This window comes from Echiichthys vipera, assembly GCF_963691815.1.
Source record: "Echiichthys vipera genome assembly, chromosome: 6".
Classification (NCBI taxonomy): Eukaryota; Metazoa; Chordata; class Actinopteri; order Perciformes; family Trachinidae; genus Echiichthys; species Echiichthys vipera.
The window spans coordinates 8,695,957-8,711,786 of NC_139831.1; the positions used below are offsets into that span (position 1 = coordinate 8,695,957).

The 15,830-nt window shown below is 39.4% G+C and overlaps 1 protein-coding gene across 3 annotated transcripts in view; it reads left to right on the forward strand.

Moving 5' to 3' along the window:
- The window catches only part of fgf13a (fibroblast growth factor 13a), a 96,088-nt gene extending 80,785 nt beyond the window's left edge, over window positions 1-15,303 (forward strand). For all 3 annotated transcript variants that reach the window (XM_083914682.1, XM_083914683.1, XM_083914684.1), the window contains 2 exons: window positions 10,077-10,275; window positions 13,406-15,303. In XM_083914682.1, the coding sequence (XP_083770808.1) occupies window positions 10,077-10,275; window positions 13,406-13,542 (336 nt within the window). In that variant the 3' untranslated portion in view covers window positions 13,543-15,303. The remainder of the gene's footprint in view (window positions 1-10,076; window positions 10,276-13,405) is intronic.
- Window positions 15,304-15,830: the final 527 nt, after the last annotated feature.

Here is a 15,830-nt window from a genome sequence, read left to right on the forward strand (position 1 = left end):
CAGAAAATGTATTTTAAATAAGTGTCCAAAAGGTCAAAAATAATGTTCTCCAACAGAAACAGTCCAAAGATAAATTCAAACACCCTTTTCAGTTTCAAGCACAACAAAATAAACAATTGAACAATACAATCCGAAGCACCTGATGTTTTTCTCATAATCTGCCCACTGCACCTTAGATTATTATATGTTTACATTTGCACTACAATTAATTAGTCCGCTTATTTATACATTTTGTTTTTTAGGTATCTGTTATATTGTATTCCTATATTACTGCTTTGATGCGTCTGTGTGTAATGCTGCTGTTACACTGCAATTTCCCAGCTTCGGATCAATAAAGTATTTCTATTCTATTCTATAAAGAAATAATTTATAATAATTTCAGTTTGTTTAATTCTGTTTGAGTTGTTTTTGTAGTAGTGAATCATTTTCTCAAGCAAAATAATAAAAGGATCTCTGTTAAGTTTCAGTTTTGTTTTCCTGTTTGGAGTGGAGCCTCTTCCCAAACAGTCTTTGAACAAGTGAATCTCAAACTCTGTCGGAGTTTTTTGAGAATTGCAAACACGTAACCATGTAGGGACAGAATTTACATGCTGTCGTGCAAATAAGATAAATAACATTAGGCTATTTAGTAGTGATAGACCGATACATCAGCCAGCCGTTATTATAGGTCTATATTTGTGTTTTTTAGGTATATCGGTATCGGCCCTATGCGGGCTGCTGCGTTCACTGTTCACTTTTTCCCAGCATTATTTACAGACAGGCGTCCACAGGCAGCTGGATCTGGATCTTATTTAGTTTGTCTTTAATATGCTAACGCCTGAATAGATAATACATAGTTTAAAAGGTATATCTTATCACTGTTATACAGATGATATCAATGATACTGTTTGCGCACTTTTACCTAAAAATAGGCTCTAATCTAACACATATCTTGATTTATTTACACAGTATCCTCATCAAAATCAGAATGAAAGAATCCCCTTGATCATCTTAAGAGCTTTCTATTGGTAACAAACATTATTGATCATCAGTAGATGGTCTCTGTCTTTTTTTCTGACTGAAAACATACCCTCGTTAACCACAAGCAAGTGTGTCAAGTTGACAGAAAGAAGTTGGGGGATGGGTTGTAGAGCTCTCCATTTCAGCTACATTAGAGAGGGAATTGAATTGAATGTGTAGCTGGCTGCCTAATAGTGCCTGTCTTGCTGGGATTGCTGCTTTGGTAAAGTGCTGCCTTGCAGCCACACATTAAACCAGCCAATAGCAGGTCAGCGTCGAAAGGGAGATTCCTAATCACCAGTGAAGAGTCATCAAATGATATATTCTGGGTGGGGGGATGAATTGCTGAAGCTCAAATGTGGATGCCTCCCATTATTCTACATGTGTGCAAAAGTGCATGCATGAATGGAAACACGAGTGAATATAATAAATAGGATATATTTGATTTACATGTATATGAAATGTACATGTTTGACACGCATTCTAATGCATACTTACTTATAAATGTATATGTATATTTAGGTTTAACAAGATTGTATGTATTTCCTTTGATAGCCGATTCATTTGAGCAGATTTTAGAGCATAGACTGATTTGCCTCACATATGCATCATCTACAACTGTTTGTATATAACTGTGTGTTCTGTGCGTATAGAATCATAGACCAAGTAAAAAAGAGTGAGAGAAATGAGAAAAAAGAGTGCACATGTGTGGGTGAGGCAGGATGTAACAGTGAAAATATATTCATCCATCAGTTCAATGTGTGGGAGAGGAAGAACCAATTAATATGTATTTTACTTTACTATCCTCTCTTGAACGGTTTGCCCCTCTACTTTTGCAAAAGCGGTGGAGCAAGTTTAGCATCCGAACTGCAGAAGTGTCCTCAATTACACAGGTAGAAAGTGAAGAAGTGTTGTCAACAGAATCGAAAATAAATATGTAAGAATGCAATCAAAATTCTACTAAATATGAAAGAAACATGACATGTTTTTCTATGTGTGAGTATAATTTGGGATTGTGAGCTAAGTGGTGTCCACATATCGCACAAAGGTGCCGTTGAAGTGGTGTTATTAATTTCCTGGTGGGTCATATTTGAATTAGTCACTGAGGCTCCAGTTGAGTTCCGTCTAGACTGTTCTCTGCAAGTGTGTGTGAAATGGAGAGTTCAGAGCTCTTTGGGTGGAGAAGATATTTATCAGGTTAGCACTGAGCACTCTTTTTTAACCTAAATTATCGGGCCAGTTGGCCATAGTCATGCCTCCGGTGAAAGAGTTCCTGCACAAGACATTAAAGCCATCATTCCTACTCATTTATAAACACACTCTCAATATGTTATGTGCCAGCTAAATGTCTAAAATTAAAAGTAAGGTCATCTGAATGCACAGGAGAAGACAAAGGAATGATGACGATGATGATGCTTAAGTAAAAAGAAAAAGATGAATATGACACCAGATATACAGCACCACAATGAGTATTTTCATCCCATTTTAGTCAAGGTTTAGTTACACCTGACTTCCAAAGGGTGCTTCAGGTAGGGTCAATGAATCCTCGTATAAGGGATGCAGAGGTTTTTAAAGAGCACATTTTAGTGTTACAATAAAATCATATTTGTATGTATGTAGTATGATTAAAAATAGAAAAAGACAAACAGCAAAGAAGTCTCTATATTGTTGTGTTTGTACATTGTGCGTTTGCTTTGAGCATACCCTTGTTAGATATGGAGTTGGCTCACACCCATGCCTTTTCAACCATTTAGCAAGCACAATGCCTTTGGTAAATAACCACTGCTCTGAGGTTTCACTCCACTGAGCTGTGTCATTAACTAGTTTGAGTTGTGTGTGTATGTGCTACTGGCTTGAACGTGTACCCTGTGTGGGTGTGTCTATTTATGTTATGTATTTGCAAGGGTCTTTTCCACTAGCTTAAACCTCTCCAATTTATTCCCCAACAAACGAGTGTACTTTATCTTTAGTGAAAGAAAAAGGTGCCTTTTAATCCACTTCCACTCTACTGAAAAGACCATGACACTGAAAAGACCATGACACTGAAAAGACGGATTTAGGAAGATTTGTCTTCTTTGCCCAGCCATAGAATTAGCTTTTTTGAGACTTGAGAGCACTGATGTGTCCGCAGAGAAACTATAACAGCACTTAACCCTGAGTCTATGGGCATAATTGGTGTCATATTAGTTTCGATATGGCAGCTGAATACACATGGGGCAGTGCGCAGCATTGATTTGGCTCGGCTTGTAAAATACTTGCACCCAGTCAATATGTTTACAGAGGAGATCAGATTAATTATGTTAGTATTTCTCTTCCTACTGATTGGAGCAGGAAAACACTATTGGGGCGTAATTACTCTCGTGAAGCCAACAGAATGCTGTTTGAGAGTGCATCATAATTGATTGTGTTTTCTTGACATGACTGACTAGCTAATGCAATATTCATCTCACAGTCACCCTTACCACTGCGGACTTGTGTAATTATGTGTTAGAGTACGAGAGCTACCCCAGATGGACAATGTGTTCTACATTCATGGATATACAAACTTTTGCAGGGATACATCCATCAGTATGTTACGCTCAATACTTGCAACAACTTTTAAATCTCTCCTTCCTATAAAGCATTCATTAGATCATAAAGAGCTCAGGCAATACTGCCTCCCTTCACTGTAAAACATAAGACCATTCTCTGCCCTTTGCCCATGACATAAAATCCCCTTCATTTAGAAAGAGTAAAAAAACTGGTGTATGAGAAATGTCTGTATGCGCGAACAAATACAAATGTACAGGCTGTTTACATGTCCATTTGTATGTTATGGTTTGAATTTAACTACACTGATCTGCAATGAGATTTGCATGTCAGTAATTGATACAGACACTTTCAAAAGAAAGGAGGGATGATAGAGAAGAAAAAAATGGAATGATCTTAGGCAAACCTTCCTTTCTTCTAACAAAAATCAATCCAAAATGTTGAAAATATATGTCCTGTTATCAAAGTTTTATGGAGTTAGGGTTTAAATTAATTAAAGTTAGGGAATATACTGTGACTATACATTGGAGATCAAAATAGAGAACGCATTATAAATACTTGATTTATTCTGAAATACTGTTTTATACTACTATATACTGTGTTTTTATCGTTCAGAATCTGATCGAACATCCGCTGTGGTTATACCACTGCTGTACTAGCATGTTTCTTTAAATAACCGAAGCACTTCAACAAAAAACTTGATTTTGTGAAAAATAAACAGTCAGTAAAATTAGAGAACAGTAACCATTGTGTCAGTGAATGAATAGGAAGTGTAGAGGCCCTTTCTCTGAATGACTTCAGCACATTTGCGCCCACAGGACATCACTAGTTTCTTACACTGCTCTGGTTTGACCTTGGTTCATTCTTCTTGCATTCTCTTCCAAAGTTCGGTAGCTGTAGTTGGTTTCTTAGACATCACTTTGTTGCCAAGTATTTTCCAGAGATTCTCTATGGGGTTCACAAAATAAAGGTTTTTGTTGAAGGGCCTTTGTTTAGAAAAACAAACAAAAAAACATGCACAGCAGTGGTATAGTCGTAACTGATATTCTATCATAATCTGAAAAATAAAAAATAACAGTATTTCAGAATTTGTTTTCTAATTTTGATCTCCAGTGTAGTTTTCATTTTGATAAAAAAAAATTAAAGTTCTAAAATAACTGGCCCACAATCAGAGTGAAAAAAACCCACTCCGGATACACACATAACAAAGCTTATAATTGATATGTACTGTAAATAATGCGCAGGAGGAGGTGGAACGAGATGCCTTCCTTAACACTGCGTTAGATTTTAAAAACTGAAGATGCTATGGAACATGAATAGAAGACCCTGAAGCTTTCAATCCCCTGTCTCATGTTCACTTTCTTTCTCCTATCTACCAGGCAGATCTGGCAGCGCAGGTTAAAACAGAGGTCTGTCAAGTTAAATGAAAACCCTTCTCATCCCCCACACAGATGCTTTAGAAAAGAGGAATGAATAGGGACGGACATTTTTCTGCTCCACTCTTATAAAATGTGGAGGAATGTATCGCAGAGCTCCCAGCAACACAACTATTAAACACATTTTCTCACAGCTACAGAAATAGGCGAGCGCAACAGCTGACAGACTTATACAACAGGGTTATGCAGCTAATCTAAATCTCAATTGTACAAACACATCAGAGCCTTCATCTCATTTTCAGAAAATGCTATAATATTTTTCTCCAAAAACTCTTGCCTGGACATTGTGTAAGTAAGGTTGCCAGCTGTGTATCATTTGGCAAAAATTACTTGTCATAGTTACATATTACATGGAAAAGCCTGTGTATTGCAAAAGAGTCATTAAAAGTCCATTTAGCTAAACCACCACAGAGATGTGGGGGGAGGGAGATGACACAGCTGATATTACTTCTATGCAGATAGTGTCCTGCTTTTTATTCCTAAAGTGATTTTCCCCTTGCTCCATCTGGCACTGGAGTCATGATTAAAGTGATGTGAGATTTTTTTCACCGGGAGATTGGTTTCAGTGAACAATAGATTATGCTGTTGACTGAAGGCGATGCTACTGGAGCCCATTCAAAAGAATCTCAATGGTTCCGTCTATCACAGCCCTGTTAGAATAGAAATGGGGATCCCCTGCCATTTTGGCCCCTCCTTGTGTCAGTCTGAGTGAGCCTGTTGTCCATAGACCCACTCCAATACAGCAGTACCAGCCAGCAGCCTCTCCTCCATCTTGGCTCTTAATGTGCCTGTATCTGTATGCGTCTGTTTATCAATAGACTCTTATTCTTCTCCAGGGCGAGTGTAACCAGCCAAATCCACATAAGCTCATTATTAGAGGTAGAACAGAACTCCTGGCTTGAGAGTCGAGCAGCCCGTTGTTTGGCTTTCACTTGCTGCATAAAAGCGATGGATGCTGCCCAGCTTGCTGCTGCTAATCAGAGTCTGATGGAAAGAGAGAAGACACTGAAGTATTGACGGAGGAGAAGAGTCAAAATTTAGAATGTAAGAGAAGGATTAAGAAAGCAATAGAAGGTTAAACCTCCAAATTAAATGAGTAAGTACAGATGATAGGAGGGAGGAAATCTAGGATAGGCTACTTTAACAGTCTAGACAAAAGCCTCAGCTAACAGTAAGTGGAATGTGTGGCCAAAGAAGTGCAGCACATTTGCAACATGAAATGCTGTTCTCCTTGTTCCTGCTTACACTGTTGTCATTGTATCCATCATGTTTTCACAAATAAACATTTTAGTATACATAGAAATTAGCAGTCTAATACTTGAAGGATGCTGCAAAGACCATGGCGATCTGCCTATGGAAAGAGCCAAGGCAGTATTTATTTTTATGGAAGCTTAGTTTCTTAATTATGTGCAGCAAAAGCAAATCTTTAACCACTCTGCTGTTGTGCATGCGATATTACTACAATCTGCTGGGGTAGAAGCAACAGAGCTGGCAATGCAAACAAACTGAATACACTTATCAAAAACACTGTGTTGGTGCTCAAACTAGTCTGAAGCTGTTAACAGTTTGGAGAGGAGGATACTGCACGTTTTGTTTTTTTCCCCCTCCAAGATCTAGTAGTGATAGAAGAAATCTTTCAGTTATCCAACTACTGTATTTGGGTTAAGGATTTACATAACCCCTTAAATAAGTCCTTTACCTACATAAACTAGCCTACAGATTGATTGTATCGAGGTCAGCAGAGAGTAGACATGAATTGCCATCATTTGCCTTGTTAATGGGGTTAAAAAACATGTCAAATATTAGAGTTGTCCCGATACCAGTATCAGAAATGCCTCAAATACTGCCTAAAAGGCTGGTATCACAATAGTCAAATAGTCGGGTCCAGCCCTACAGTCACACTGTAGCCATATACAGTATATAGAAAATGACATGCCAGAATACACACTTACAGAAGCACAGTTAAAGTCTGTCTTAAAGCAATGCTAGCATGCTCATATGTATACTGAAAGAGTTGTTGATCGCTGCAATTATCCCTCCTTTACTTCCTGCAGAGACCACTTTGTAAAGCGATTATTTTTCCTTTCCTTCCTCCATTCATTCCTTCCTCACTTTCTTTCTTACATCTCAAATAACACAAAAAGATAACAATAAACGTATACACAAACTCAAGGGATACATTTGGTGTTTTGAACAGACTAAGCGATTGTGGATTTTGTCCATTACATGCCCTGGAAGCAGCTTAATAAGGCTGTATAGACAGGAGGAACAATTCAAGCAACCAATACATTAACTCATTCAAAGAACATACTGTATATGCATACAAGTATTGTTTTAATATAGACTTGAATGTAAACCTTTATCCTTGAGGTACCAAGCAGCAAATGGAAGACACAAACCAAGACACAAAAGCAATCCACTGTAAATCCCTATCTAGTCCAGGACTGAGCCTGAGATCAAAGCCAAACTTAGTGCAATCATGGCCTCAAACAGATATTGATTTTTTTGGCCTCAGCTTAGAGCCTCAACTATTGAAAAACAAGCACATTACAGATGTGCACTCTGAGTCAATGTTCTTTAAAATAAGCTCTTGTGTTATCCTTTATGTAGACAGTACTTAAATTGGTAACCTTGGAACATATTTTTGCTTTTTTATACATTTAGCATTATTCTCTATTCCGTGTAAGCTTCCACTTAATATGTTTGTGTCAAATATATCATGCTGTATACAGTCACAGTGATATGTCGAGTACATCACTGTTGGGTCTTTTCCAACTGGCATGAAATGGCATCCTTTGACATGAAATTGTATTACCAAAGCACATTTTTATTTACAATGCATCCCCACAGTGGGGGGTAACGGCCAGTCATCCCCAATCACTACTTAGCTGTACTTCACAGTAAACTGGTAGGTTAACTATGTGGTCTTGAAGACCATGAGAGACGGACATGCTATACAGCTTTTAGTATCTTTGTAACTTTGGAGTTGCAGTGGTTGGGTCAAGAGTTTTGTTTCATTCCTACATTCCCATTTTGACTAAACAGATGCTTGTGTGGGCTCGGGTTATGGTTGTTTATGCTAAAAGAATCCTAACATGATAGAAATTTGACATTACAACACTCCCAGCAGCAGAGATTGGATTGGACTTATAATTATCATTAGAATATTAAGTTTCTAAAATGTAGTTTGAGTACTATTATCTGTTGGGCAGCACATCTGATTATCCATCTTGCCTTGTTAAAGGCTCTTTAGGGAGCATCTGGGGGAGATTGGCATGGCTTTGAACACTTTGTGGGAAGCCATTTAGGGACCATGTTATTGTCACTGTACAGCTGTTTAATATGGTACATATTTGGGAAACATTTTTAAGTTTTAAGTAAGTTCAGTTAAGCTGACTGACTCCAACACTGTAAGCTCCCAGCTGGTTCTGTAGCCCTCCTAGTGGGTTTAGCATTTATTCAAATAGAGTGTTAGGCACCCCTGATCCAACAGGGTGTATTATATTGAGGTAATATGTCACAAGCTTACTGTGACTTGAGAATTTTGTCTAGTGGCTAGATCAGTAAGAGGGGATGATTAATGAGTTAGGTTGTCAGTTACTGTAGGTAAGTCTGGGTTTTGTGTCTGGAATCGACACAACACAAGACGGTAGTATACTAGGTTGCTCTACAAGTGAAATTAACATCAACACAGTTCACAGCTTATGTTACAAAGTTTTTTTATGACTTAACGGCATTGTATACAAAATACTCCAATATCAGAGCAAAGAGCATCAGCAGGCATGAACCGCATTTAGAGGCTGATATACTGCAGATGACTCTCTGTCTGGTAGAGCCATGTTGTTTGTCATAATCTCACAGTGGGTCTTTGGTGGGTGTCAATGGTGAGAATGATGACATGTCCCCAGAGCCAAAGTGATGTTTTCATAGCTGGGATAGGACTGATGCTGGGCAGACCTGCTTCGGTCTGAAAGAGGTATCCCTCCTTCTGTTTCTGAGAACTCATTTTGTAGCCCGTGGTGAGTTTGACCCATTGGCTATTCCATCTGTGTGTACATTTGTGTTGCTCTTTGTACATAGTTTATTTTGTGGACAAAGTGTTCTAAGAAGAAAAGTATAGCAGGAACGATTCACTGATGACTAGCACAGAATGTCCCTCGATCTCCCTCAGAGGGAATTGTCTTCCAACTGATTAGACTCTGTTTTGTAGACTCACTGCCCAAGCAGCTCTACAAATTGGGCAAACACACACTCTCATAGACCGAATTGCCCATACACATATACACACAAAATCCTTGCCTCTGAGGAAATAAACCTCAGCCACACTGTTGCAGCATTAATGGCCAAATCCTGCATAAGCATCTAAAGCAAACAGAAACAGGGAGGGAAGTCTTGCACAGTATGGAGTCAGGAGGATGAACAGCAAGATCATCTGACTGTCTCTAGGGAGTCTTCCCACAGCAATTCATTAGTGAAAGAGATAAAGTAGTACCTGGATAACACAAAAAGATAGGTAGACACACCTTGGATGCACTACCAGGTGCACACAAAAAAGCCACCTTGTGAAAGCATTTTAATAATAGTTGTGTAGTTAAAAAGCAAGTTAGTACTTAAATATTTAATATAATAAGTTAAATAGTATTACTAAATGACTGTGTCCAACAAAACCTTACATACAGCGGACAATACTCTTAAAAGATAATTTACTGCCCATACATAATTAACAGCTAGAAGCAAAATGATAATACATCTTCATCTAGCCTGTATGTTTTATTGATGCTCCTCTGTATCTCTCATATCACCATTATCTATGGCATAAAGTGCTACATTATTCACTACAGTAAATGGAATGAATAGTTTTAAAACATTCTCTGGAGACAAAATTTTAAAGCAGGGGTTTGAGACTTGAGATAGCTTTTTACCTCATTTCGTGCCCCAGTGCAAGTTTAAGATGGCGCGCAATGTACCGTTATTAAGTGGCACTCAAGTAATGAACTGTTGCGTTTCAGCTGCTTCTGTTCCTACAACGATGTCAAAGACTCTTGAGACCATGTGAATTACCGTCCAACAACTGCTATACTGTATCTGTATCTGCTTCTCCTTTTCCCCCAGGAACATTTTACACCTGAGTGTAAATTCAAGGAGTCGGTGTTTGAGAACTATTATGTGACATACTCCTCCATGATATACCGACAGCAGCAGTCGGGCAGGGGCTGGTACCTCGGTCTGAATAAGGAAGGAGAAATCATGAAGGGGAACCATGTCAAGAAGAACAAGCCAGCAGCCCACTTCCTTCCCAAACCTCTAAAAGGTAAGCCTGCCCACACCTTCTTTCACATTTTACTGTTACACCATTAAAGGTTGGGTAATGCCGAGCAGAACTAGTTCATAGGATGCCTGGTCCGCGATCTTAAATTAAAAGTGTTTGTCCTTGTTCGGAACACCTTCACTCAAAGACTGAGCGAAAAGCAGACCATCATAGACCTGTAGGAGGCGTGACATAGTTTGAAATGGGAACAATGGTGAACATTTTCAGACTGTCAGGTTGGCAGTTTTGGATAGTTACAGATATGGTTATCCGATTTTGAAAAGTTATGGGGGGAGGGGGTTCTGAAGCTTTTCAACCATCCAACAAGCAGAACTGACGGAGTATAGGCTACTTCAAGTTTACGCATGATGCTTGGCATCAGAGATAAAGCTGCTCTAACTACTTAATGTATTTAGAAAGTTTCTAAATTATTCAACAGTGTGAATTTCTAGTTGGCAAAGGGGTTGTTTTTCAACAATAAGAGACCATCCCTGAGAACCATAAAGCTTTCTCTAATTAAAACGCCCCCATTTTCTTTATACTCCAATCAATGTGGATATTCTTTTACTAAAGACTAAATGAGCTGCTTTCTACATGACCCTCTGCCATTTAGCATTCTCCTTAGAGATGCTGGTGTAGACCTAGTTTCCTCTAGCTGGTCACATTCCGCTGCTACGATGCTGAGCCGTTGTCTATGACCAGAAGAAACAGAAACTATATGAATACCAGCAATAAGGGCTTTATTTTCAGTACAGTAAAGTCCCCCCAAAAAAACACTCATCCAGGCTATGTGTGTGGTAGTGTGGCAAATTTAGAGAACAGTGGAAACTGAGGGTAGAGGGAGAAATTGTTCTCTCTGTTGAAAAGGCCACAGTTTCCTTTCATCTTCAACAAGACACAGATTTACCTGTCAACAGAGGAGACAGAGCGAGAGAGTCTGTTTTCACTTCAGTGGGATAAAAGGAGAATTTTTTTTCTCCACAACGAATAAAAGGCTTGCAGCACAAAAAGCCCAAACAATGACAAAAGAGGGAAGTTAGATTGTATTTTCACTCTATTATGTATTTTCACTCTATTATTTTGTGACCATGCACGCACGCACGCACGCACGCACGCACGCACGCACGCACGCATCCACGCACGTATGCACGTATGCACACACACACACGCACGCACGCACACAAATATATATGTTTAAAAGTTGTAGATGTTATACATTTGTGTATAAACTTTCTAAGAACTATGGATTTTCGTTCAGATAACCAGCAGTGATTTCAGCGCAGGGTATTCCAGCTTGGGGTTACCGTATTCATTTCTTCAATTTGCAAATGTGATCCTGCCCCTTGGTGCATCTTTGGTAGGGCTCCTCCAGTGAGTATCTTATTAAGAATCGATGTCTTCCCTCTGAGATCACTATAATAGTGTTTCACTTCCATTTAAAAAGGGCGACCCAGGGGTCTCAAACACAGGTAATAGCAATAAGCAGAGAGTGATCGCCTCGCTTGATGCTTAAAGAAAAATACTGAGAGAAAGAAAATAACGATGATAGATATGAGCTGGATGAGACATTAAATCCTTTTGTGTATTTCAGGGGTCAGCAACCTTTGTGATATGAAGTGCCTTTTTAAAATGTTCTCGTTAATTGGTGTGCTATCATCTATCGAGCCTGCTCAAGGCTCATTCTAATTTTCCCCCACCTGCACCGTATTCTGTGAAGAAGGCAATGAGTACTAACCAACCAGAGGCAGTTCAAGGCCGGTCTTAAGCGAATGCAGATGGGGAAAAAGTCAATAAAAATACCATGAATAACAGGCTGCACACCTTCCAAGGACTGTGAAAGATGTCATTTAGCATGCAGATGTGAGGAATAAATGACTTCACAATTTCCAAAAGACTCTCTTGCACATGTATTGCTAGTGTGGCATTAATTAAGCTACCACGTGGTTGCTGAACCTTGAGGTGGTTTATCTACAAGGAGAAATATTATTTTTGAGCTCCAAGAGCGAATTCAAAATGAGAAAAATAACTAATTCTCCTCATTGTGTACACACTTTGAATTATCTATTAATGTTCAATATTTACTAAATCTTGTACATAATTAAAATTCCAGATGTAGCAAGTGGCTTGGAAAGCGAGGGAGAGAAATAGAGGAGAATTTGTTCCAGCAGCTCATAAAGGTTTAGAGGCAGTGGTGTTACAGGGCACCAATTAAAAAGCTGCCTGTGCATTGGAAATGGCATCTCCTCCAGCCATTACTCACCACTCTTCTGGTTCCAGTCTGTGAGTCTCAGCCCACAGCCTCTCATCCTCTCATTCTGCCTTCCTCTGGATGAAGCAAGTTCAGCTCACATCATTCAAACCCAAACAGGACAATCCTCTAACAATTCTTACAGCGATTCTTGATGCAGGACACAAGAGTTGCCTGTATCGGCAGGGAAAAAGTGTACTGTAGTCTTTCAAGTGGCGTCTGACACTAAAACATAGGGAGATTCGTAAAGGCATGTGAAAAATGACAAGCTGGGCGGTTGTTATTGGGGATTAATGTTTAAAAATGAACAGCAGCAGTGGGTTTGCCGTGATTCTGTAATCCCGAGGTCAGTCACCCACCATTATAATCATGCAATACTGTCACTAACAAGACTGGAACCAATCATTTGCTGTGAAACCATGCCATTGATTGATGTGTATAAAGATGGTCTCTAGATTGCCGCTGTAAGAAAAAATGCTGGGCTAAGTGAAGTGTCTGAAGGACTGCTTTTGCTGTTTCAGCCACACACTCCCTTAGGAATGAACATCAAATAGCATTCTAGGCAGAAGGATGTCGACAACATCCTGAAACCAAAGACTCAGATTACTGATATTTCTTCTGAAAAGTGGCTGCTGAGATGCATATTGGGCCAGTGCTGCACACACAGCAAAACTCAAGCACTAGCAACTCCTGAATATATAATGACATGATGTGCATTTATAATTTTTCACTTCAGCAGCAACTTGGTCTTCTGTGATCTCGATTTTGCAGTTTGCAGGAAACTATATGTAAAATATCCTATTACACCATCACAAAAAAGGGTGCAGTACCACTTTTTTGCTATAGTATAAATCACAGTTCTTGTTTTCTGTTGTGTTTCCACAGTGGCAATGTACAGAGAGCCATCCCTGCATGACTTGACAGAGTTCTCCCGCTCCGGCAGCGGCACACCCACCAAGAGTCGGAGTGCCTCGGCTGTGCTCAACGGAGGCAAAGCCGTGAGCCAGAATGAATCGACGTAGCCTGGTAGCCGAACCCAGGCCTGGGGCCGAACCACGAAACCTTACCTCCTGCAGAGCGTGAATCCAGGCAGACTACTCTCACCGATCAGCGGTTCAGGACTAGCTACGAAAACAAACCACACAGAGACACCATCATTAACAAACTGTATCATCCTGGTCAATCATCGTCCAAAAAATCATCAATAGTCAGAAAATTCACGGCACATATATTCAATTTTTGTTTTTGGTTTTGAGATTTATCTGTTACCTTGATCACTCTTTTGGCGATGATCACATACTGGTAAGCTCATCTATATCTTTTTTTGTTATTTCCTGTGAACAATAACATTTCTTTTGTCATTTAGACATAATGCACTTGTGCATCTGTCAAAAAGGGACAGGAAGTTAGACATGTAGGCATTCAGGGCAGCCAGTAATAGTGCTGGTCTACAAGGCTGCAGTGGTACAGTACAAGCCCTGATCTCTGTCTCATCCATGCTTCTGTGAATACAAAGCCTATAAACTCCCTGGTGTGGCACAGCCTAGTGCAGCTAGGACTGTGGCCAGCCAGACGGTAGCTCTCCCGCGTCCTAGTGCACACGCTCAGAGACTGAGCTCTCTAGCATGGGAAAATGAAGCCTATGTTCAGCTGACCTGAAATATAAGTGACAGTGTGGCTCTCTTGCAGTTTTTGTTTTAATTTCAGAAATGCCACAGCTGCACCTTGGTTTTTGCTAATTTTTTGAATTAGCCGAGAGCTTTTTATTTGATAACTGGTTTTACGTTTGTCCCCTCTTGTTCTCTTCCCTTACCATCGTTCAGTATTTGTATTTGTGTTGCTATTTCATCATTGAAAGGGGTTCCAGCAAACCAAAGACAGAATGGAAGAGTGTCCCTTTAAGCCGCTGAAAACCAAGTCAGTATAAAAGGCAAAGCTGGAACTTTTTTTTTCATTGTACATTTTTGATGAAAGAAAGCTAAGATTTTGTGAAAAGAAACTGTGGACAAAGGAAGTGATTTGAAACACTTTGGAGTTGGCAGCGTGCTTGATGTTGTGCTTTTTGCTGATATGCTCGATGAGGTATTAAGCGACTATTCTGTATTTCCATTCCCTTCTGTTACCACTGTGTCACAATGTCTCCGTCTCTTGTCCCTGTGATCTGTTTCCTCCTTCTGTGCTTGTGTCATACTTCGACTATCCCGCCATCCCCTTTTGTCGACTTCTATCGACGGATACAGTTCACCATAGAAATGTGGTGCAAGCCCCTTCCCAGGATGCTTGTTATGTGTTTGAATAACTTATTGTGGTGACAATATTTTCTATATTTAAAAAAAGAATACTGTGGACTTTTAGGTGGCTTGACATTTTATAGGACACGTCATATTTGTAAAAGTGGAACAAAAAAAAAAACATACAAAAATGAACATCATCCCTTTCTTGCACAGGGCATGTACAAACACAATTATGTACAAAAATGACCCTTTTTGTGGGCTAGGTACTCTTCCCTTCAGCTACATAACTTCTTTCTGGTACATGCTTCTGGGAGGCTTTCTTTTCTTGGTTTCCTCCGGAGGTGGTTTGTATTAGGTGAACCTATCTGTTGCATGGGAGAAGGAGGGAAATTCTGGTCTAAAGCTGCATGATATAGGCTATGTGTATTAACCCATGTTGGATCATGTGTTCCAAATTACCAGGCTTAATCTGATAAAACAACATTTACAGGTAGACATTGTGGCTGCCTGATAACTTCCAGTTGTTTATTATTTGTTGTATACACAAAAATGCACTGAATAAAATGTTTATATTAAGATATACTTTTAAAATGTGTCAGGCTTTCTTTTTTGTCTCATCAATTGTCTTATTTATGTACTGTACACAACATCATCTATGTATTCCACCATCCGGCCATTGTAATTACAGAGAAGCTTGGTTGTGGGAATTTTAGTTGTCAGGATCTGTAATGATCGGTGTTTTAGAATAGGAAGACATCTGTGCTGCATTTTTCCATGAACACACAATCATACAATCTTTCCTATCTATGAAGACCAAGGTATCACATACAGTATATGCCTTGAATGGCACCAGAGTTGAGGAGGACAGGCTTAAGTCTATAATTACCAGGCTTGTTCTATATGATTAATATTTTTTGGCTTAACAAGACTGAAAACAGGAAACCTGAAACTGGATCCAATGCTTTGGCTTTTCCCGGTGTCTGTACTGCACGAGTGCTGCCTTGGCTCAGTAAAGTTTCTAACAAATAGCAACCTCAGGGTCTGAAAAAATGGAGCCAGAAGTGCCAAAAAACTAC